This window comes from Brassica napus, chromosome C9, assembly GCF_020379485.1.
Source record: "Brassica napus cultivar Da-Ae chromosome C9, Da-Ae, whole genome shotgun sequence".
NCBI lineage: Eukaryota > Viridiplantae > Streptophyta > Magnoliopsida > Brassicales > Brassicaceae > Brassica > Brassica napus.
The window spans coordinates 58,643,569-58,666,697 of NC_063452.1; the positions used below are offsets into that span (position 1 = coordinate 58,643,569).

At 39.2% G+C, this 23,129-nt stretch overlaps 2 protein-coding genes, 1 long non-coding RNA gene and 1 pseudogene across 4 annotated transcripts; all 4 read left to right on the plus strand.

Moving 5' to 3' along the window:
* The first annotated feature begins 381 nt into the window (after nt 1–381).
* Nucleotides 382–3,416, plus strand: LOC111204366. The gene is made up of 4 exons (XR_007329051.1): nt 382–1,503; nt 1,599–1,685; nt 1,749–1,831; nt 3,389–3,416. It is a non-coding gene; the product is annotated as an uncharacterized LOC111204366 (long non-coding RNA).
* On the plus strand, nt 1,849–3,305 carry LOC106369852 (annotated as a pseudogene).
* A 3,852-nt stretch (nt 3,417–7,268) lies between the features above and the next one.
* LOC106418654 (protoporphyrinogen oxidase 2, chloroplastic/mitochondrial-like) lies at nt 7,269–16,043 on the plus strand. Of its 2 annotated transcripts, none has more exons than XM_013859397.3 (18): nt 7,269–7,390; nt 7,498–7,537; nt 7,737–7,872; nt 7,954–8,019; nt 8,133–8,183; nt 8,288–8,344; nt 8,421–8,500; nt 8,590–8,626; nt 13,446–13,511; nt 13,587–13,627; nt 13,945–14,077; nt 14,207–14,380; nt 14,456–14,530; nt 14,745–14,868; nt 14,963–15,071; nt 15,259–15,333; nt 15,426–15,532; nt 15,683–16,043. In XM_013859397.3, the coding sequence occupies exons 1-18, from the start codon at nt 7,357–7,359 to the stop codon at nt 15,802–15,804; spliced, it is 1,527 nt and encodes a 508-aa protein (XP_013714851.1). In that variant the 5' UTR covers nt 7,269–7,356; the 3' UTR covers nt 15,805–16,043. The 2 variants fall into 2 exon arrangements, with proteins under 2 accessions (XP_013714851.1, XP_048625149.1); XM_048769192.1 differs by having other exon boundaries at nt 7,317–7,390; nt 7,495–7,537.
* A 2,074-nt stretch (nt 16,044–18,117) lies between these two features.
* LOC106372058 (probable inactive leucine-rich repeat receptor-like protein kinase At3g03770) lies at nt 18,118–22,007 on the plus strand. Its single transcript, XM_013812186.3, has 7 exons — nt 18,118–20,401; nt 20,469–20,602; nt 20,677–20,920; nt 21,006–21,217; nt 21,304–21,332; nt 21,431–21,542; nt 21,635–22,007. The coding sequence occupies exons 1-7, from the start codon at nt 19,039–19,041 to the stop codon at nt 21,857–21,859; spliced, it is 2,319 nt and encodes a 772-aa protein (XP_013667640.1). The 5' UTR covers nt 18,118–19,038; the 3' UTR covers nt 21,860–22,007.
* Nucleotides 22,008–23,129: the final 1,122 nt, after the last annotated feature.

The following is a 23,129-nucleotide window of genomic DNA, read 5'->3' on the forward strand; positions in this document are numbered from 1 at the left end:
GTGAGGGTTTATAAACAGACACATATCTTCACAATTATAACTCTCTATCTCTTTTGTCGTGGACGACGTGAATAGAGTAGAATACAGATCATAGTAATAAAAACAGTGGGCGATCAGAATTAAATTGAGGGGACATAGTCAGGGCCGGTCCTGGGCAAAGCCTAACGAAACATTGGCCTTAGGCCCCCAAAAATTTTGGAAAAAATTACATAGAAAAAAGCCCCCAAAAATTTTTTTTCAGGCCCCCAAATTTACCGAAAAAAAATTTTTAGCTGTAATTTTTAAAAAACTGCCTACGGCCCCCTAAATTTCGGCGCCGGCCCTGGACATGGTGAAGTGATGTAAGTGAGATCTTTGGATGATACAAGAAATATCAAAGTGTGGTAGAGAGAGTATTGGAGAAGTCGGTGGAGATTAATACATGGGATGTGGTATCTGTAATAGGACCATACCTTCGTTAATCGTACGTACGGCAAAGATGTGACTCGTCATGAGATTGACTCCCCATCAACCATGAACAACTCACTCGTGGAATACGTCTATGTAGAATTGTAGATATGACTATTTTGGTTAAATCAATGCAGGCCCCATACTGCTGTAGCTGAATTGACGTAAATCAATATCGTAAGGAAAATATTCCAAAAAATCATATACAGTCCCCTAAAGAAAAGTTGCAGCATGGTTTTACGCAGTGTATTGCTCGTGTAGTAACGAGGAAAATATAGAACTTAGAGCAGCTCTATCGGAGGCTGTTTAGAGGGTTTCTATACCAAAAAAAAAAAAAATTAAATGAAAAATGAAATAAAGCCACAGAACCGGTCCTGTATTTGGTGGTTGTAGAAGCCGTAATAACCCCATACGTGGCAATATGATATTGGCTCGAGCAAAGGTTGCCTCTTCTCTTCTCTTTCGCAATCGATCCGTCTCTCTCTTTTCTTCGATGTTGTCGATGACTCCTCCCCACCGGGGATCGCCGCTCTTGGCCGCTTGCAATCGAACCGTCTCTCTCGCAATCGATCCGTCTCTCTCGTTCTTGGCCGCTTGCAATCGAACCGTCTCTCTGGCAATCGATCTGTCTCTCGCAATCGATCCGTCTCTCTCGTTCTTGGCCGCTTCTCTTCGTCGCTCTCTCCTCGTTCGTTTCTCTCTTCGTCGATTTCTCTCTTCATCGCTCTCTCTTCGTCAATTTCTCTCTTCGTCATCGATGCTGTCAAAGGGAGATGATGTTTGATCCATTTCTCTCTTCGTCGTTGTTCTCCTCCGGAGCCGTCCATGCAATCATCGTGAAGGTTATGTCTCTTTAATTTTTTTGTTCCAGTGAATTGTAATCCTTCGATTAGAATCAAATATGTTGTTTCGATTATGAGTTTTGACTCAGTTCATCTCCTCTATTTGTCTCTCTCATTACATGGAGAGAGGAAGAACATAGGTTTGTGCAACAGTCAGGAAGAGGGATGCGATTGTGCGTTAACAGTCAGGAAGAGAGATGTTCAGATAGAAAAGGTTTGTGTTTCTGCAAACACTGAAAAATGACTTTCATATATTCCATTGCTATGAAATTGTCTTGTTAAGATTAAGATTAACTAATGTGCTTGCAGATGTAAAATCAGATGGCAGAGTTGAGAAAGAAGATGGATTTTGTTCAGTCTCGGCTTAAAAATTTAATGAGATTCATTGAACACAAGGTATCTCTGCCTCTTCCCCACAACCTTCATTTTTACTCTACTTATTACACTTAATCCTTGCAGGAAGTAGATATACCGAAGGAGCAGCAAGAAACGTACCAAAGTCCATGGAGGAGGATCAAACATCATCAAAGCTTTTAATGCGTGTAAGTATACAATCCTTCAATGCTTGTTAGACATTGATTAGGTTGGAATTAAATTGTCTTTAGTATCATTGTACTTGTTAGTTTGCGTAGAAGGATTAAGCTTTAGGTAGAAACATTGACTTTCTTGATAAACAATAACTTTGTTGGTTGGTTTAGTTTTAGTTAGAACATTGATTGCCATTAAGACCGAGTAACTCTTCCTCTCTTATTTAATTTCGTGAAACCAAACAAGGTTTCATATCTCCTTCTCCTCAGTTATTTCATTTAATTTCTCCTCCTCCTTCTCCTCTGTTATTTCATTTCATTTCTCCTCTTCCTTCTCCTTTCATATCTCCTACGCTATGGATCCATTTTCTCCAGCTTGTAGCTTTCAAAACCTGTTGAATAGTCAACAACCAAACAACTCCTTCTCTTATGTCCCGCGTGAAGCTAGTGTAGACTTCTCTTCGTCTGATGCCTCTGTCTTCGGCACACAATGGGCCGAAGATAAAGACGAAGATGAACACACCGTCTCTGACCGTAAAGCAAGACGTAAGTGGTCACCAACTGAAGACATTGTTCTCATCAGTGCTTGGTTGAACACATCCAAAGACCATGTGGTGGGTAATGAGCAGAAAGCCATTGCTTTTTGGAAACGAATTGTGGTCTACGTTGCATCAAGTCCAAAGCTTGCGGGACTGCAAAAGAGGGAGCCTAGTAACTGTAAACAAAGGTGGGGGAAGATCAACGAGGGTGTGTGTAAGTTCGTAGGGTGTTATGAAGCTGCCACAAAACAGAAATCCAGTGGCCAGTCTGAGAATGATGTGTTAAAAATGGCTCATGAAATTTTTTTCAACGATAACAAGGTCAAGTTTACTCTAGAGCATGCCTGGTTGGAGCTTCGCCATGATCAAAAATGGTGTGGAGCTCCTTCTACTAAAGATAAGGTAAGTTCAAAAAGAAGGAAGTTGGATGACCATACTGCACAATCATCGGCCTCTGTGGCAGGAGAGGAAGAACCGAGACCTGTTGGTGTCAAAGCTGCAAAGGCCAAAGGTAAAAGCAAGGCTACGGGGGTTGAAGAGGGCAGGGGAGTTTCAGAGCTTATGGGAGATAAGGCAAAAGGACTTTGTCCTGAAGGCTACGCTGAACAAGCATAAATTGCTTGATAGCCTCATTGCCAAGACAGAGGCTCTCACTGAACCAGAAATCGCACTGAAGAACAAACTAATAAATGAGATGTTGTCAAGTTAGAATGGCTCTATGCTTAATCTCGAGTCTGTAGCTTGTTGTTGTCTTGTTATGTATGATATTTCTCTTAATGGTTAATGCTTTCGGTTTCAGTCTTTGTTGTTGTTGTCTACATTGTTTCAGTCTTTGTTGTTGTTGTCTACATTATTTCTGTCTTTAGGGTTGATGCATCTCGAGCCTGTATTATATGAGTATCGATGTATAATATTGGTTTCAGTTTATGATGTTTAAGTGAGTGAAATAATTTATGCTTGTGTGTTGTGTGTATCTGGTATGTTTCAGTCACATGTTGTGTTCTGTACTGAGACTTGTCTCGTGTTTTTGCAGGTGAAGCGAGAAGAGCATGTGAGTGCAAACCCTTTGCCATTTGCTTTACCATTTCTTTTTTTTTTGTCTTACCATTTCTCTTGGTTTTACCTTACCGTTTTTTGTCTACGTCATTTTCTCTAATGGCTTCTTCTTCTGATAATTTTGAAGCCATGATGGATGAAAGATTGGATCAAATTTTTGATCAACAATTCGAAAATCTTCTCATTCATAATGAAGATCGCCAAGAAGCACCAAGGTCCAAAAAGAAACGAGCCTACATAGAAAGACAACGAGAACAAGGACACATGCAGCTTTGGAGCGATTATTTTAGTGAAGATGCAACATATCCTTCTCACATGTTTCGACGCCGTTTTCGAATGATCAAGTCCTTGTTCATGCGTATTGTTGATCGCCTCTCCGCTGAAATCCCATATTTTCAACAAAGAAGAGATGCTACTGGAAGGTTCGGTCACTCTCCTTTACAAAAAGCAACGGCAGCAATTCGTATCATGGCATATGGTTGCCCAGCTGATGCGGTCGACGAATATCTCTGACTTGGTGAGACCACCGCGCTTTTATGCTTGGAACATTTTGTTCAAGGAGTCATTAATTTATTTGGAGATGAGTATCTAAGAAGACCCACGCCAGAAGATCTTCAACGACTACTCGATATTGGAGAGATACGCGGATTTCCCGGCATGATAGGAAGCATTGATTGTATGCATTGGGAGTGGAAGAATTGTCCGACCGCATGGAAAGGTCAATATACATGTGGATCAGGAAAGCCAACAATTGTTTTAGAGGCTGTAGCTTCACAAGATCTCTGGATATGGCATGCGTTTTTCGGACCTCCAGGTACATTAAACGATATCAATTTTCTTGATCGATCCCCCGTTTTTGATGATATATTTCAAGGTCGAGCTCCAAAGGTGAATTACATTGTCAACGGACACGAGTACCATTTGGCTTACTATCTCACAGATGGTATTTATCCAAAATGGGCTACTTTTGTTCAATCTATTTCACTTCCACAAGGTCCGAAAGCATCTTTATTCGCTAAACAACAAGAATCGGTACGTAAAGATGTCGAGCGTGCTTTCGGGGTCTTGCAATCTCGATTTGCCATAGTCAAAAATCCTGCTCTTTTCTGGGATAAAATAAAAATTTGAAAGATAATGAGAGCATGTATCATTATGCATAATATGATAGTAGAAGACGAACGAGATGGGTACACTCAGTTTGATGTATCAGTTTTCCAACAACCGGAATCAAACCGAAGTTCACAAGTTGATTTCGACTTTTTAGCAGATATGCCTTCAAATCTTGGGAATATGGTGAGCATTCGGAATCGAGTCCGTGATCCTAAAATACATTACCAATTGAAAGCTGATTTGGTTGAGAACATCTGGCAAAAATTTGGAACACCCGATTTCGACTAATCGGTTTTTTCTTGTTTATGATTTGTATTTCTATTTTCAATATGTTTTTATGTCATTTTTATTAAAAAAAATTATGTATGTTTTTATTTTAAATCATTCTAATTGAAAAAAAATAAAAATTAAGAACCCCTATGGGGTTCTCCCACTGGAGGAGAAAAAAATTAATTCCTCTAACCAAGGTTCTTAAAAAAACAAATCACCTTTTTTACTCTTAATTAAATAAAAAGAACCCATTAGGGGTTCTCATGGATGGAGATGGTCTTAGAGCACCTTCAACGGTGTTCTCGGTGGCTCAGAATCATAGGTAAACTTTTTAGAATTTTTTATTATTATTATTTTTGTCCGTATAAAACAAAAAAAAAAAAATTAAAACAGAACAAATCGCGGATCGCCACGTATCGTGGGACCTACGAATAGTGTAAGGATTCACTAACAATCAGTATTTAGTTAAGAGTTTTAAGTACCCAATCCTTGACAAAATGTGAACCCTACCAAATATCTTAATATTAATTTGCTAAGGATTCTAGTCTAAAATCCTCCATTGGAGATCTCTTGTACTTTGTTATTCTTAGATCAAACGTGAGGAAGAGTCAGAGAAAACATCTTACACCAACAATCAATAACGTGTACGGTGCACTTTTGCTCTATTTATTTCTAGTGTGCCATGAGTATGAGCTCAACCATATAATTTATTATTTTAAGATATGGTTTAAATGAAGGACCCTTAAATGAAAATGAGTTGACCAAAGGAGCGTGATTCCTCGGATCCTAGTGTGGGCATTCATGTCGCGCAAAGATCTCGTGATCCAGATTGCAACATGAAAATTACGTGTTTGATTCGACTTAGCAAGTACAGTATTATAGAAATCATGTAAAATGTTGGACTTCTTTTTTTTCAAAAACATGTTATTATGTGAGTATAAACAAAGTCAAGTGGTTAACAAGAAATCAGACCAAAAAACGGTGGTTGTTATAGCAATATCGTTCTTGTATCAATCTGCAATATTTCGTGGCAAATTTTATCTATGATTTTGTCACGATCATAAACACTCAAATGTGATAAAAATAGTAAGAGATTAAACTAATTATACGTGATAAAAAATATTAAGTGATTAATAAAAACGAAATGAATTGTATGGTTTTATTATATAGTTATATATAAAAAAAAAAAAAAAGAAATGAACTGAATACCCACCGACTCGGCCCACAAAAAAGGTATGGGCCCAACAATAGTTCGGAAATTACGCGTTTCGAATCATTTCCCAAAACTCTAATTAGGACAAAGCATGAAGCACCTCTCCTAATTTCCCTGCCTAAATATTAACAATCCACTTGGAGAAAAAAATATTCTGTTGATCAGATTCATATGATTGCAGCTCGACTTTTATAACAAAATTACGAACAACATAATCATCACTTTTCTCTTTCTTTGACGTCAAGAAATCCTAACAATTAGGTCAAAGAAAACGTATAATAGTATTATAGTAAGACATCAAGCATATACAAAATTCAAATCCTCAAATCCTCGCATGTTTCTACTTGATATATGTCGCTAAGAAAGAGTAAGCAAACAATGTCAATGGAAAATGACAAAGTGGCAAAAGTAAAAGAACTTGCACTAAACATCACAACTTTTTAACTTTTTTCAACTTTGAAAATTTGAAAAGGATAAGAGAAGACAGTCGCACACGATTGTACGTGTTATCAAAATATTTCAAATTCGTATTTGGCGACAGAGATTAAATATTTGACTAGTTTGCTTCAGTCTTAAAGTTCCATGGCGGCATGGCGCAAGCAACTATAATACCTAGTTAATAATCTATTTAACCTTAAAAAATTCACCTGAGTTATCATTTTCCCTTCAGTCATGCGACAATCCTCAATCTATTAAGTTTGAGTTTCGAGTTTTCCATTGTAAATGGGCCACATAATGTTCTCGTAATCACAGCAAAAACTATTGTTTAAGATATCTTTTACTTTTGAGCTTATGTGTTGATATGCTCTAAAAAGCGATTATTGGTAGTACTGTTACATACTTTTTCTTATAATAACACCAGTAATGATCTAATCAAGAAAGTGCTTTTCATTTCATCCATTAAATTAACTGCCACTATAACTACCATCAAGTTCAGCATTATTTTAGATGCCCAAACCCCCCAATAAATTAAAATATAAATCTGCATTATAAATAACGAAAAGCTTTCTTGGTCGGGAACAGAAATTAAGATGAGATCGTGGTTGTGTATAATTTTTAATAGTTAAATTATGGATTATATATGTTTGAATGTCAAAAATAAATAAATAACGGTTGTTGTATAATAAGAGAGGATCTGTTTTGGGCGCGAAGAAACATAAAATCAAGGCCCGTTAGAAACATAACTTAAGATGATAGTGGACTAATGGGCCAGAGAATTGAAACGACACCCTTTGTTGTCGTTTCAGGAGCAGGTATTTGTTTTATAACTTTTATTTATTCATCTCCTTCCTGCTTTCTCTTCATCTGGTCAGACGTTTTGACGCTGAAGTGTGTTGCTTTTGCAGATAGCAATGGCATCTAACGCAGCAGCAGATCATGATAAACGTTAGAGAACTTCTATTTCAGCTGATTGTGTAGATTTTTCAGTTTTTTTTTTTTGATAATTTTGAACTGTTCGTATCTTCCAATAATTTGTTTTTGCTTTGAAGCAGTTTCAGGAAAAAGAGTTGCAGTCGTAGGCGCAGGTGTAAGGTAATGTTATCAGAGCTTATCATCATCATCATCTGCATTGTATTTCGTCTCTATTGTGCTGTGTGATTCTGCTGAATTATCCTAATTTTGGGATCGGGATCTGTTTCTGGATTGTGTGCTCGGAGGTTTTGTTTGTTGTCAATTCGTCGTTTATGTGTTTTTTTATTTATTTTGTGAATGCCTTTGATGGTTTTTCAAGTGGACTTGCGGCGGCTTACAAGTTGAAATCGAAGGGTGTGAATGTGACTGTGTTTGAAGCTGATGGAAGAGTAGGTGGGAAGCTGAGAAGTGTTATCCATAATGGCTTGATTTGGGACGAAGGAGCTAACACAATGGTAGTTACTTGTTTATTAGTTAATTAATTACACATATTTGTTCCTCAAGGGTTAGATGATGATCATCTGTTGCATGTGTAGACTGAGGCTGAGCCAGAAGTTGGGAGTTTGCTAGATGATCTTGGGCTTCGCGAGAAACAGCAGTTTGTGAGTACTTTCCATGGTTGTTGATAGCTCACTGAGAGACATAAAATGTGATTCTACGTTGGTTTTATATGTGTGTCTCGACCCTTCTTACAGCACTCTCTATAATGTTTCAGCCACTTTCACAGAAGAAACGGTACATTGTGCGGAATGGGTTACCTGTGATGGTAAGCGCTACTTGTTTTCTGACTCTTATGGCTTGTGGCTTCTTTAAATAATAAGGTGTTTATGTCTAGTTTATGTTACTGAAATGTTCTCTATTTCATGTTAGATACCCACTAATCCCATAGCGCTGGTGACAAGTAGTGTGCTCTCTACTCAATCGAAGGTACATTTTACCTCTCTTCTACCAAAGTGCTTTCAGTATTTCAAAAATACCTAAACGAACTAGGCCTTGCTTGCAGTTTCAAATCTTGTTGGAACCATTTTTGTGGAAGAAAAATGATTCGTCCTCAAAAGTAACAGACTCCTTCGTAGTCGAGAGGTGAGTATATTTTCCCCGCCAAGACCATCAGCAATCTCAATCGTATAAGCTTATATATTGAGTTTAACCTCCCAATTTCTCTTATGTAGTGTAAGCGGGTTCTTTCAACGCCATTTTGGAGAAGAGGTTTGTTACTGCACCTAGCCTTTGTTGACTTAACTTAAGCTTGAAGTTATCTTATTATTATCCTAATGAGTTTAGGATTTGAATATCCTGATTTGTAGTTATCTAGTTAAGCTTATCCTAATGAGTTTAGGAAACTATGAGTTAATATATAAGAAGCTACCATGATGTGGTAGAGCTTATCGTGTGTTGAGAGCTTTTAGTTTTTGAGGTCTTTCTAAAAGCAATAAAAGAGTTCTTGAGTTTGAGATTGATCGTTGAGTTACAGTTACTACTTGATTTCTATATTTGGTATCAGAGCTTAAACTATTGAAATCAAGAAGACGTTGAGAAGAGAAGACAAGCATGACAGATCTGTCTATAGCTACATACAAATCAAAGGAGAATGGTTCCTCCGGGATCAAGTGTCCGATGCTCACCACCACCAATTACACAGTTTGGAGCATGTGGATGAACGTGTTGCTCAAAGTTCATAAGGTGTGGGAATCAATTGATCCAGGAAGCGACGACAGAGACAAAAGCGATATGGCTCGAGCGTTCTTATTTCAATCAATTCCTGAGAGTTTAGTTCTTCAAGTTGGTACTCTAGATACCGCAAAAGAAGTTTGGGATGCGATCAAGACCAGGCATGTAGGGGCAGACAGGGTCCGAGAGGCAAGGTTACAAACACTTTTGGATGAGTTCAATAGATTGAAGATGAAGGATACGGAAACCATTGATGAGTTCTCTGGAAAAATTGCTGAGATTTCTTCAAAATCAACGGCTTTGGGAGAGGTTCCGAAGAACCGAAACTAGTAAAAAAGTTTCTCAGTAGCTTGCCGAAGAAGAAATACATTCATATCGTAGCTGCGCTTGAACAAGTCCTTGACCTAAACACAACAGGCTTTGAGGATATTGTGGGAAGGTTAAATGCTTATGAAGAGAGAGTTCAAGATGAAGATCAACAAGAGGATCAAGGGAAACTCTTGTACACTAATACCGACTCTCAAGGGCAACAAGAAGGCTACGGTAGAGGACGAGGTCATGGCGGTCGTTATAACAATAGAGGACGTGGAAGAGGACGTTATAATGGTGGTAGATCTAACTGGAGAGAAGGAGGTGATTGGACTCAAGGGAGAGATGCGTCTAAAGTGGTCTGCTACCGCTGTGATAAAACAGGACACTATGTATACGATTGTCCTGATCGCTTGCTTAAACTACAAGAAACACATGAGACAGAGAATGATAGCACACATGAAGCTGAGGAGCTAATGGTACATGAGTTGATTTACCTCAATGAAGAAAAGGTAGTGCCAAGCAAGTTCGAGACTCAATCTAGCGCTGACAATATTTGGTACTTAGATAATGGAGCCATCAACCATATGACAGGGAACCGAGACTATTTCAAAATCATAGATGAGTCTGTTACAGGAAAAGTTCGTTTTGGAGACGACTCAAGGATAGATATCAAAGGGAAAGGATCGATTCTTTTCGTTACTAGCGATGGGAAACGGAAGTCGTTGGCTGATGTGTACTATATACCTGAGTTAAAAAGCAACATAATCTCTCTTGGTCAGGCAACAGAATCTGGCTGTGATGTCAGAATGAGAAACAAGTATCTAACACTTCGTGATCGACAAGGTAACCTGTTAGTGAAATCATTGAGGTCTAAAAATAGACTTTACAAAGTCGTGATGGAGGTGGAAGGAGCAAAGTGTCTCCAGCTTGAGAAGATTAGCGACTCCACACTATGGCACACTAGACTTGGACATGTTGGTATGGATTCTATGAAAGCAATGGTAAGCGAGGAGATCGTTACAGGAATTCCAAAGATGAGTATAGAGAAAGAAACTTGTGCGTCATGTCAGCTGGGAAAACAAACAAGAGGCTCGTTTCCTAAAGCTACAACCTATCGTGCTCAACATGTTCTTGAACTTATCCACGGTGATCTCTGTGGACCTATCTCACCATCAACAGCTGGAGGAAGCAGATACATACTTGTTTTGATTGATGATCATTCAAGATACATGTGGTCGATTTTGATAAAAGAGAAGAGTGAAGCTTTTGAACGTTTCAAAGTGTTTAAGAGTTTGGTTGAGCAGGAAACTAAAGTCACCATCGGAACATTACGTACAGATAGAGGAGGAGAGTTTATGTCTCGAGAGTTTCAGAGTTTTTGTGATAATCATGGGATCAAAAGGCACATGACTGCGCCATACTCTCCACAGCAGAATGGAGTAGTTGAGAGACGAAACAGGACACTTATGGAGATGACGAGGAGTATAATGAAACACATGAACATGCCACACTACTTATGGGGAGAAGCCGTGAGACATTCAACCTATCTGATTAATAGGTTAGCTACAAGGACACTGAAGGATCAGTCACCTTATGAATGTTTTAAAGGAAAGAAACCGAATGTAAGACACATTCGAGTCTTTGGATGTACCTGTTATGCTAAGCGTGATACTCATCTTCTGAAGAAACTTGATGATAGATCCAGAGAGTTGGTGCATCTAGGAGTTGAACCGGGTTCAAAGGCCTATAGATTGTATGATCCAAGAAGCCATAAAGTAGTGGTTAGCCGAGATGTTGTTTTTGATGAAAACAAAGCGTGGAGTTGGAACAAAATTAGGAAGAACTCGACTGAAGTCACCCTTGAGCTTGAGTTTCCAGCTCGAAATGTCGAAGAAGAAGATAAATCTGAGACTGAAGAGTCTACATGTGACAAGGAGGAAGAAGAAAGTGACGGAGGAGATGATAGCGAAACGGAAAATTCCGAGACTCCAATACTAAGGAGATCAACGAGAACGAGTACAAGGCCAGGATATTTAGATGATTATGTTCTCAAGATAGAGGTACTCGAGACAGAGAGGATTCTGTTACTCATCAATGAAGAGCCTTGGGACTGGAACGAGGCTAGAGTAGAGAAGGTTTGGAGAGAAGCATGTGAAGATGAGATCATATCCATAAAGAAGAACAAGACGTGGACACTGGTTGATCTTCCGTCAGGATGTAAAGCTATTGGTTTGAAGTGGGTTTTTAAACTAAAACGCAATGCAGATGGGAGTATAAGCAAGCACAAAGCAAGACTGGTAGCTAAAGGCTACGTGCAGCGTCATGGTATTGATTACGAGGAAGTATTTGCTCCTGTTGCGAGACTAGAGACTGTTCGAGTTATCATTGTTTTGGCAGCATCAAATGGATGGGAAGTTCATCATCTGGATGTCAAAACCGCGTTTTTACATGGAGATTTAGTTGAAGAAGTTTATGTATCTCAACCTGATGGTTTCAGAATAAAGGGAAGTGAGGAGAAAGTTTACAAGTTACATAAAGCTCTTTATGGACTAAAGCAAGCTCCAAGAGCTTGGAACATCAAGTTGAAATCAATTCTAAAGGAGTTAAACTTCCGTAAATGTTCAAAGGAGCCTTCTCTGTTCAAGAAGAGAATGAATAGGCATCATCTGCTAGTTGCCGTGTATGTAGATGATCTTTTGGTAACATGATCAAGCATAGAAGTCATAAGAGAGTTTAAGGATGAGATGGCGGCAAAATTTGAGATGACAGACCTTGGTAAGCTTACCTACTACCTAGGAATCGAGGTGATTCAGTTTGAGTATGGAATTGTGTTGAAACAAGAACGATATGCAACCAAGATCTTAGAGGAAGCAGGGTTGAATGAATGTAATGCAGTACAAACTCCCATGGATTCCGGTGTAAAGTTTTCAAAGGCAGAGGAGGAAGAGGACGTTAATGAAACAGAGTTTAGAAAGAGTATCGGGTGTCTCAGGTATTTGATTCATACACGCCCTGATCTCGCTTACAGTGTAGGCATCTTGAGTAGATATATGCATAGTCCTAAGGTATCACACGCAGTGGCTCTGAAGCAAGTCCTTAGGTATATCCGAGGTAGTTATTCTCTTGGTTTGTTTTACAAGAGAGAGCATGGGAAAGGACTTGTGGGATACAGTGATAGCAGCTACAATGTAGATCCTAACGACGGAAGAAGCACAACTGGTTATATTTTCTACTTCAATGAATGTCCGGTCTCATGGTGTTCTATGAAACAAGAAATTGTAGCTCTTTCGTCGTGTGAGGCTGAGTTCATGGCAGCGACAGAAACGGCTAAGCAAGCCATATGGCTTCAAGAGCTTCTAGGCGAGATTATGGATGAGCCTAGCAAAGCAATGATACTGATCGACAACAAGTCTGCTATTGCCTTGACTAAAAATCCAGTATTTCATGGTAGGAGCAAGCATATTCACAAACGGTTTCATTTCATTAGAGAATGTGTAGAAGATGGACTGGTGACCGTGAAACATGTAGCTGGTAAAGAGCAGAAAGCTGATATCTTGACTAAGGCACTTGGGAGATGTAAGTTCAAGGAGATGAGAGACTTCATTGGTGTTCAAGAAGTGAAGGAAGAAGACATCAAGCTTAAGGGGGAGAATGTTGACTTAACTTAAGCTTGAAGTTATCTTATTATTATCCTAATGAGTTTAGGATTTGAATATCCTGATTTGTAGTTATCTAGTTAAGCTTATCCTAATGAGTTTAGGAAACTATGAGTTAATATATAAGAAGCTATCATGATGTGGTAGAGCTTATCGTGTGTTGAGAGCTTTTAGTTTTTGAGGTCTTTCTAAAAGCAATAAAAGAGTTCTTGAGTTTGAGATTGATCGTTGAGTTACGGTTACTACTTGATTTCTATAGCCTTAAGTTTGGACTGAAACATTCTTATCTCATGCTGCACGTGTGAACACCAGTTGTGGGTTATCTTTATCAATTTCAGATCACCGTGATGTTCTTTTGATGTCTCCTTTTTATGTATCTGATTTGTAAGGTTGTGGACTATCTCATTGACCCTTTTGTTGGTGGAACAAGTGCTGCGGACCCTGAATCCCTTTCAGTGAGCGACTTTGCACTTTACTTGATGTCTTTGTTTTGAAAAACTATCATTTATATTCCTCACATTTGTGATCAGATGAAGCATTCTTTTCCAGATCTTTGGAATATAGAGAAAAGGTACCTTTTTCATGTAGCTATACTGTATTTAGTCACTAGAAGAATACTTCCAAGCCTGATATTCTTTTCTGCTGCTAGGGTTATGGTCATTTCGCCACTTGTATATTTTATTCTTAGAAATATCAAACCTCGATATGTAATATGACAGACAGAAAAGTGTTATCAGGAAAGACATCATTGTAAAGAACTGTAGTTTCCTGATGTTTGAGAATGGCTTGAGAAATTCCTATTTCTGTATTTTTCTATGCTGATTTTATGGCGATTAGGTCTTTCACTGTTCTTCGGTTTAGTTGCTAAACAGTTTATACCTTTTTCAGTTTTGGCTCTATAATAGTCGGTGCAATCAGAACAAAGTTTGCTGCTAAAGGTAGTAAAAATGGAGAAACAAAGAGATCCACTGGCACAAAGAAGGGCTCGCGCGGGTCATTTTCTTTTAAGGGGGGAATGCAGGTGATGATTTCTCAGCGAAAGCTAGATTTTAGATAGATCACATAAACAAATATTTCCCGCTGTAGTACTAATGTTCTTCTTGTTCTGTACCACCTGTGGTTGGTATCTTTCTACTTTGTGAGATTGCAGATTCTTCCTGAGATGTTGTGTAAAGATCTCTCAAGGGATGAGCTCAATTTAGACTCCAAGGTTCTCTCTTTATCTTACAACGCTGGTCCAAGACAAGAAAACTGGTCACTATCTTGTGTTTCTCATAATGAGGCGCAGGGACAAAACTTGCATTATGATGCTGTAATTATGACGGTTAGTGGCGTTTCTGTCGGATGTGAGATGAAAATAACCGAATCCATCTAATGACAAGATATTTATGTACCATAGGCTCCTCTGTGCAATGTGAAGGAGATGAAGGTTATGAAAGGAGGAGAACCCTTCAAGCTAAACTTTCTCCCTGAGGTAATCATGTCTTATCCAACTTTCAAAAATGTTCTCGAGTCTTAGGTCTAAATCTAATTTTTTTTTTCCATCCTTTCATGTTCCCCTTAGAATTCTCGACTCCAAATACTGATAATGAGGACATTGATGTGACATCAAAAGTCTTCACTGCATGTATATGCACCATTTATTCCAAGTCGAATTAATCACGATGTTGATCCTGTTCATTGCTCAGATTAAGTATATGCCCCTCTCGGTTATAATCACCACATTCACAAAGGAGAAAGTAAAGAGACCCCTCGAAGGTTTTGGGGTACTTATTCCAACTAAGGAGCAAAAGCGTGGTTTCAAAACTCTAGGTAACATGTTGGTGTCCTAGGACATAATTCAAAACAAATAGCCGTATATTTCTCTTTCTATAATTATCAGCACTTCACACTTCTCTATACACAGGTACACTCTTTTCCTCAATGATGTTTCCAGATCGTTGCCCTAGTGACCTTCATCTATATACAACTTTTATTGGTGGGAGTAGGAACCAGGAACTAGCCAAAGCTTCCACGTAAGATAAATCTGATGCTTTAAACACAAAAACTCTAACCCTGTTGATTCAAGCTACGTATAGTCACTGAGAAATGTGATACATGATACTTATGAAAGCTGCGAAGTATCTAGGCACTTGCACCATTTTCTAGTTTCTTACATCTCCTGATTCTGATTAAGTATCCTTCTACGTTCTATCTTTGCAGGGATGAATTAAAACAAGTTGCGACTTCTGACCTTCAGCGACTGTTGGGGGTTGAAGGTGAACCCGTGTTCGTCAAGTATGTGGAGTTTCGAATTTTTCTTCATTTAATCATTTAGTGTACGAAAGGGTAGATTATCCTTATAGATCAACAATATATGTTAACTGCAGCCATGTTTATTGGAACAAAGCATTCCCGTTGTATGATAGAAGCTATGACTCAGTCATGGAAGCAATAGACAAGATGGAAAAAGATCTGCCCGGGTTCTTCTACGCAGGTAACTTCCATCAAAGTTTCAGTCTCGTAAAAAGAGACCATTAAATTCATGAACCATGATGACGAGGTGTAGTATCCCCACCTATGGCCTTGACTTGAGACGATTAACTGCAGTTATTTTTTTCTATCGTTAACGGATCGAAATGAACAGGTAATCATCGAGGCGGGCTCTCTGTTGGGAAATCAATAGCATCAGGTTGCAAAGCAGCTGATCTCGTGATCTCATACTTGGAGTCTTGCTCGAATGATAAGAAATCAGAGGACAGCTTATAAACATTGCCGAGGTTCGTCAGTTTTAATCCCTTTAAGTTTATAAACTTGTAAAATGCAATAAGCCGTGGGATTAACCAACAAACTCAGCAAAACCCAGATTCTCATAGATTCACTAGTCCCAACATTACACGATCAACACATTGCTTGGTCCGTTTCCTTGTGCTTTATATTGAACATGATATAATGAGGATGTTTTAGGATTGAAGAATCCTTTTTTTTTAAAGAACAAATTGCTGATATTGCCTTATCTTGAAGATATCATTCTATTCTTTAGATAACTAAGATAAGTTGGAGATAAACTATTTTGGTTTCTGGTGAGAAGGAGATGTTGATGTTTGTTCCTTGTGCATAATCAAAACCATGAAATGGTCCCCGAAAAGGTTGTCTTAATGCTAGTTGTTAGTATCTTAATGTCTAGGTCTTTTCGTCTCACATGCTCTGCCCATTCCCATTCCCTGGAGTCTTCTGTCTTGTCTTATCATTCTCCTATAAAGCGTCCCCTGTCTTAAACCCATGTTTACATTGTTAAGTGTCATTTTGATACTAAAGCAGCATTAAGATTAGAGCCGGTATTGTTCTAGTCTTTTTTGTTCCTTTTCATATCATGAAAATGCTAAAAAATTTAGTATAAATATTAACCAGAGATAAACGAATCATTTACAATTATACATCCTTTGATTCATAATTGTCACTTTGAAATACCAAATTGTTACTAGTGAAGAACACAGCTTAAGGAAAAACTTTATTTAATTTTTGTAGACAAAAGAAAGTTATTAATATGATGGGGTCCTAAGAGTAGAACAGACCTGTGGGACCTGCATATTAGGCCCACTAAAGTGGGCTTTAACCATTGTCTCTTGTTTTTATCTCCTTTGACCTTTAACAAAGCATAATCACGTTGAATATACTTAACCCTTAAAGCTACAAGTCTATAGAACATTTGTCTCAAAAATAAATATGTTACAATCTAATAACACTAGGGATGTTAACTACAGGGTTAGGGTTCGGCCCTCTTTTGTTTATTATAAGCCCAGCCCTATTTTAACCTAACCCTATTTTGACCCTATTATAATCAAGGGTTAGGGCTGGTACCAGGGTTAACTCATTTAATTGAAAAAAATATTTCATTTATTTTTGTTCTTAAATTTTAAAGATAAAACTAGAAAAATTAAGATATCATATGATTCTTTCCTCCAATTTGTTGAGCATCAAAATCAAAAGTTTTCCTCCCAAAATCGCAAAATCGAGTTTTTGCTCCACAACTAAGAATAAAATTTTTCTGTCAAAAAAAAAATTGTGTTTTTTTCCGCCAAAACCTAATTTGAGTTTTTCCACCAAAACCACAAAATCAAGTTTTCCCGCCAAAACCGCAAAATCGAGTTTTCCCGCAAAAACCGCAAAATCGAGTTTTCCTGTCAAAACCGGCAAATCAAGTTTTCCCGCCAAAACTGTAAAATCGCGTTTTTCCGCCAAAACAGCAAAATCAAGTTTTCCGCCGAAACCGGCAAATCGGGTTTTCCCGCAGAAACCGTAAAATCTAGTTTTTCCGCCGAAACCGGCAAATCGAGTTTTTCCGCCGAAACCGGCAAATCGAGTTTTCCCGCCGAAAACTACAAAATCGTGTTTTCCCGCCGAAACAGCAAAAACGAGTTTTCCGCCGAAACCGACAAATCAGGTTTTCCCGCCAAAACTGCAAAATCGAGTTTTTCGGCTGAAACCGCAAAATCGAGTTTTTCCGCCAAAACTAAAACCGCAATATCGAGTTTTCCCTACAAAACCGGCAAATCGAGTTTTTCCGCCAAAACCGTGAAATTGAGTTTTACGAGTTTTCCAAAAAAAACTTAATTTAATTTTACGTTTTCACGGGAAAATTCGATTTTGAGGTTTTGGCGAAAAACTCGATTTTGATTTTTTGGCGGGAAAACTCGATTTCGAAGTTTTGACGAAAAACTCGATTTTGCGTTTTTGGAAGGAAAACTCGATTTTGTTGTTTTAGTTGAAAACTCGATTTTGCGGTTTCGGCGGAAAATTTCGTTGTTCAGTTTTTGGCGAGAAAACTCTACTTTAAGTTTTTTTTGATGAAAAACATTATTAAATATTGTATAATAGTTGTGTGAATCAAAATAAAAGGGTTAGAATTTAAACTCTGGTCCTATTAGGGCCAACCCTATTTAAACCCTGTTTAAAAAATGAGGATTAGGGTTACAAATGGGTTTGCTGGGTTAGGGCTAACCCTGTCACGTTGAGCCCATATTAACATCCCTAAATAACACTGTCTATTTGTAGCCGAGATGGTTGGCGAAAATGATCGTAGTGGATATAATATTCTATGGTTGGAATGATAATATTTATTGCCATATTTGCCCTGCATCGAAAGCTACCTCTACCGAACAATGTTCCGTAGAGCAAAAGCTTCGTTTTCGTCATATACATTATCTATTTGGTATTGTAGAAGGGCAGTTTGGTGAATTAACAAGACATGTAATCTAATCACACACATAAACCAATGCTTAGAATTAATAAACGAAGATATAAGTAGGAGACATGTGTTAACGGCATCTTCTATGAGTCAACCATAGTCCCAAATTGCCTTTGTACATATACTTTATCCCATTATACCAAATTTAAATTCAAAAATCTTCATTTTTCTTCTTCTTCTTCTCTGTTTAAAGTTATTGTTTATTACTGTTATTTCATCAAATTGAGTGCAAATTTTTTAGCTTTATGATTGTTTCTGGTGACCCACATTCTTAATTCACTGTTCCCTTCATAAAGAGAAGAAGAAGATTCTTTGAAACCTCTTCTTTTGTCAAGTCTTCTCGGCTAAAAAAAATACAGAAAGCCACCATTAATGCTGGTCACCTCTCTGTCTTTAATGTTCTTATCACCTTCTTACCTCTAGCTTCCCCAGTTTCTTTCTCGTCTATGTGTTAATACCACAAACACACACACAAGAACACCGAACATTCTCATCCACGGTTTCTTTCTGCATTTGTCCTCACTTCCTCCTCAACTCTCTCTTTCTTCTTCTCCTGCTTTTCGTTTCCTTGGAGTTTTTTTCTGGAGAGGAGCGTCTAGGATCACGAGCTGTGTTTAGTTTCCTTGACTTGAGCTGACTAGCCGTTCCTCTCTGAGTTAAGTTCATTGTCTCCACAGTTTCTGGAAACATTGTGTGTGAATTTACAAAGACACCTCTATTGGTCTCTTTCAGTTTTCTCTTCTGCTAATTTTATCATGGTTCAGTCAAAGGTCTCACCTTTACTCTTTCTTTCATGGCTCTTGTTCTTACAAAGCACCCATCAACTTCAAAACTCTCAGACCCAGGTCCTCTATCAGCTCAGGAAACATCTAGAATTCCCCAAAGCTCTCGAATCTTGGGGAAGTTACTACGGAGACTTATGTCTAATCTCTGCAACTCCTCATATGAGCATTTCCTGTGAAGGCAATTCCATCACGGAGCTTAAAGTCATGGGAGACAAGCTTCTAAAACCTTTTGGCACGTTTGATGGGTTTTCACTACCAAACCGTACTCTCTCTGAAGCTTTCTTGATCGATTCTTTTGCTACTACATTGACAAGGCTTACAAGCTTGAGGGTTCTTAGCTTAGTGTCACTAGGCATCTTTGGTGAGCTCCCAGGGAAGATCCATCGGTTGTATTCACTAGAGTCCTTGGATTTGAGTTCGAATTATCTCTTTGGTTCTGTCCCTCCTGATGTTTCCAGATTGGTTAAGCTTCAAAGCCTGATGCTTGATGGAAACTACTTCAACGGCAGTGTTCCTGACACGTTGGCTTCCCTGACTAACCTCACTGTTCTTAGTTTGAAGAACAACCGGTTCAACGGGCCGTTTCCTTCTTCAGTCTGCAGAATTGGAAGACTAACGAATCTTGCTCTCTCTCACAATGAGATCTCTGGTGAATTGCCTGATCTCATCAAGTTAGAGCATCTCCATATGCTGGATCTAAGAGAGAACCACTTTGATTCTGAACTACCTATGTTGCCGAAGAGATTGGTTACTGTTCTTCTGAGCAAGAACTCATTCTCCGGCGAGATTCCAAGGCATTTTGGCGGTTTGTCTCAGCTTCAGCATCTTGACTTGTCGTTCAATCATCTTACCGGAACTCCACCTCGGTTCTTGTTCTCCTTGCCAAGCATTAGTTACTTGGACTTGGCGTCTAACAAGCTCGGTGGGAAGCTACCACTCAATCTCTCCTGTGGAGGCAAGCTCGGTTTTGTGGATTTGTCTAATAACAGATTGATTGGGACTCCTCCTCGTTGCCTGGCAGGCTCTTCCGGCGAGAGAGTTGTTAAGCTCGGTGGAAACTGCTTGTCTATAAACAGCAGTCATGATCAGCATCAAGAGTTCTTATGTGAAGAAGCTGAAGGAAAACAGTTGCAAGGAAGAAAAATTGGGACTTTAATTGCTGTGATTAGTGGAGCTGTTCTAGTTCTTGCGTTGGTTGCACTCGGACTAGTCCTGTTATGTGTAAAGCGTTCATGTTGTTGTTCAAGAGGAAAGTCAGTACCAAAAACTCGGCTTAAGGTTCTGACTGATAATTCACACACCAGTCTCTCCTCTGAAGTTCTTGCTAAAGCAAGTAAGTAACATAACACTGACTCAAAATGCTAGCAGGAGTTTAATATATACTTGTAATGATCTTGCAGGGCTAATCTCTCAAACGGCGAAGCTAGTTGCACAAGGTGTGCCTTCATGCCGCTCATTTTCTTTTGAAGAGTTAAAGGAAGCCACAGAGGGTTTTCATGCATCACGTTTCTTAGGTGAAGGCTCCCTTGGAAAGGTATGTTTCATCTAACTAACACAAGATTTTGATTCTTGTAGCCTCCTTACGCTGCTTGTTTTGATTCTTTGCAGCTATACAGAGGAACATTGGAAAATGGAAGTTATATAACTGTGAGATGTTTGGTTTTATCAAGAAAATTCTCTAGCCAAAGTATCAGAGGTCACTTAGATTGGATGTCTAAGCTCAACCATCCTCATCTCCTTAGCTTCTTGGGACATTGCACTCAAACCAGCGGAGAACATGATCCTGCAGCGACCATACTCTACCTTGTTTACGAGTATATTCCCAACGGGACATATCGTGCGCATCTCTCAGGTTAGATTGACTGACACATGTAGTAAACTCAAATTTACATTGGAACTATGTACTTGGGTATTCGAATGTGGTTAGAATATTGTAGAGTCTTGCTCGGAGAAGATCCTAACGTGGCCAGACCGGTTAGCAATTCTGATTGAGATAGCAAAGGCGGTTCATTTTCTTAACACCGGTGTAATGCCTGGCTCCTTCAACAATCATCTGAAGACTAACAACATTTTGCTTGACGAACATAAGATTGCAAAGCTCAGTGACTATGGAGTCTCTGCCATCATTGAAGAGAATGAAAAGCTTGAGGTTTGCTCCATTTCCTCTTTCTCTGTTTATCTTCATTCTGTTTTCTCTTGAGGACTCTGTTTTGATTCTGCTTCTACATTTTGCAGACAAAGTCAGAACCTCACAACAAGTCAAAGTATGTATTTGTTGTATCCCTTTTGTAGCTAAAAGGCTAAAACTCCATGGCAACTAAAGAACATGAGTTATTTTATTAACTTGAGGAATATTATGCAGGAAAATAGCTAAAAGAGAGGATGATGTGTACAACTTTGGATTCATACTTCTGGAATCTCTCATAGGACCATTGCCCACTACAAAAGGAGAGGCCTTTCTTCTAAACGAAATGGTAACCAAAAAAAGAACTCTTCATCTTTTTTTTATGTTTGATTGAAACGAAGTTAGTTAATAGTTGTTGCTGCGATGCTACGTTTGTTGCAGACGTCATTTGAGAGCCAAGACGGTCGTCAGAAAATAGTGAGTCCAACGGTGCTAACAACGAGCTCTCAGGAGTCTTTAGCGATTGCGATCTCAATCGCTAATAAATGCGTTTTGCTTGAACCTTCCGCAAGGCCTTCCTTTGAAGATGTTCTCTGGAACTTACAATATGCGGCTCAGATGCAGTCTGCCGCAGACGCTGAACGCAAGTCTGACACGTCGCCATGAATCCGGAGCGCTAGTGTTTGATAATTTTTTCTTTTCGGTTTTTGAATATGTAAAGTTTTATTAGTTTGGTCTTAATACAAGCTAGCATATTAAGGTTTCTAATACAACAAAAGTCTACATAACGGTTCCAATGTCAGGCTTTCAACCACTCGGCCATCTCTCTAACATCATGATTATGACTGAGTACCTAGGTGATATAAGTAATTGTAAAATTAAAGGGCTACAGACATTTTCATGTGCTTTAAATCGATGGTAAACTTAAACAGTAGTTGTAGCTTTGGATTACACTGGTTTGAGCACCACCTCTTCCATCTCCTTGCATCCCACCAGTCTTGTGTGTTATATAAAACATCTGTGAGTGGAGTAGTGGGTTAAAATTTAAAAATAAATTTTAATTAAAAACAGAAGAAAGAAAATGCTTCTAGACCCGATTCCCGAGACAGAACAGAAAACTGTTTTTCTCGACGCCGGTAAGGCCCCTGGCCGCCGGCGTCGGGTCCTTCTCCCCGTCTCTTGTTTCTCCCTGCTCTGGTCTTATCTTTTCGTTGCTTTTGGTTACGGATTCCGTCTTCTCGCCGTCTCCTACGGCTCGCGTCCTATGTTTCTCGAAGCTCCTCACACCAGATCTGTTCGCCTCCTTGTACGAGTAGAGTCAACGCTTGGGTCTCAGACGAATCCTCCTCTGCTCACCACCGCCATCGTCCTTCCTTCGTCAATCCTCGGCGCCGCTCCTCCATGTGGAAACACAACCACCAGATCAACTCATCCAGGGCTTGGGCTCGCCGGATCTAGAGGTTTGTGTAGATCTAAAGCGCTTTCACCATTCCTCGCCACCTTCACCTTTAACGAGACTCCACCATACTGCATTGAAACTCTTTCATTTTGGAGTCCAAATTCGTCCACCATCCCCATCTCCAACCGCTGTCTCTCACCAACCCTCGTCTATTGCCTTGCTGGTCTTGGTCCCGTCGTGTATCCCGTCTTCGTAACAGCGTCGGCTCACCAAAGACTCAACGGAGACAACATTTCCAGAGAAAATCTATTGAAATCTCCGGCAAAGCAAATGCTCTTCCCATCACTGCTCCCCCAACGTCCTTACCCAGAAGTTTACAAGAGACATCTGTCAACCGGATTTTTGAGCCCCACCAGACGTAGAGAGGCTGAGACGTTTTCAGAGAACGGCATCGGCGAATCTCTCAAACACAAAACCCTAATCTGCACTCTCTTAGGTAATTCATGGGCTTGGGCGTGGTTACATCAGTTGGGCCAC

Excerpts from the sequence above, each read along its gene's own strand:
- LOC106418654 (XM_048769192.1), top strand. The coding sequence starts at position 7,357 with ATGGCATCTAACGCAGCAGCAGATCATGATAAAC. Across the intron at positions 15,334-15,425 it reads GGTGAACCCGTGTTCGTCAA|CCATGTTTATTGGAACAAAG; the intron begins GTATGTGGAGTT and ends TGTTAACTGCAG. Across the intron at positions 15,533-15,682 it reads GCCCGGGTTCTTCTACGCAG|GTAATCATCGAGGCGGGCTC; the intron begins GTAACTTCCATC and ends CGAAATGAACAG.
- LOC106372058 (XM_013812186.3), top strand. The coding sequence starts at position 19,039 with ATGGTTCAGTCAAAGGTCTCACCTTTACTCTTTCTTTCATGGCTCTTG. Across the intron at positions 20,921-21,005 it reads ATATCGTGCGCATCTCTCAG|AGTCTTGCTCGGAGAAGATC; the intron begins GTTAGATTGACT and ends AGAATATTGTAG. Across the intron at positions 21,333-21,430 it reads GAACCTCACAACAAGTCAAA|GAAAATAGCTAAAAGAGAGG; the intron begins GTATGTATTTGT and ends AATATTATGCAG.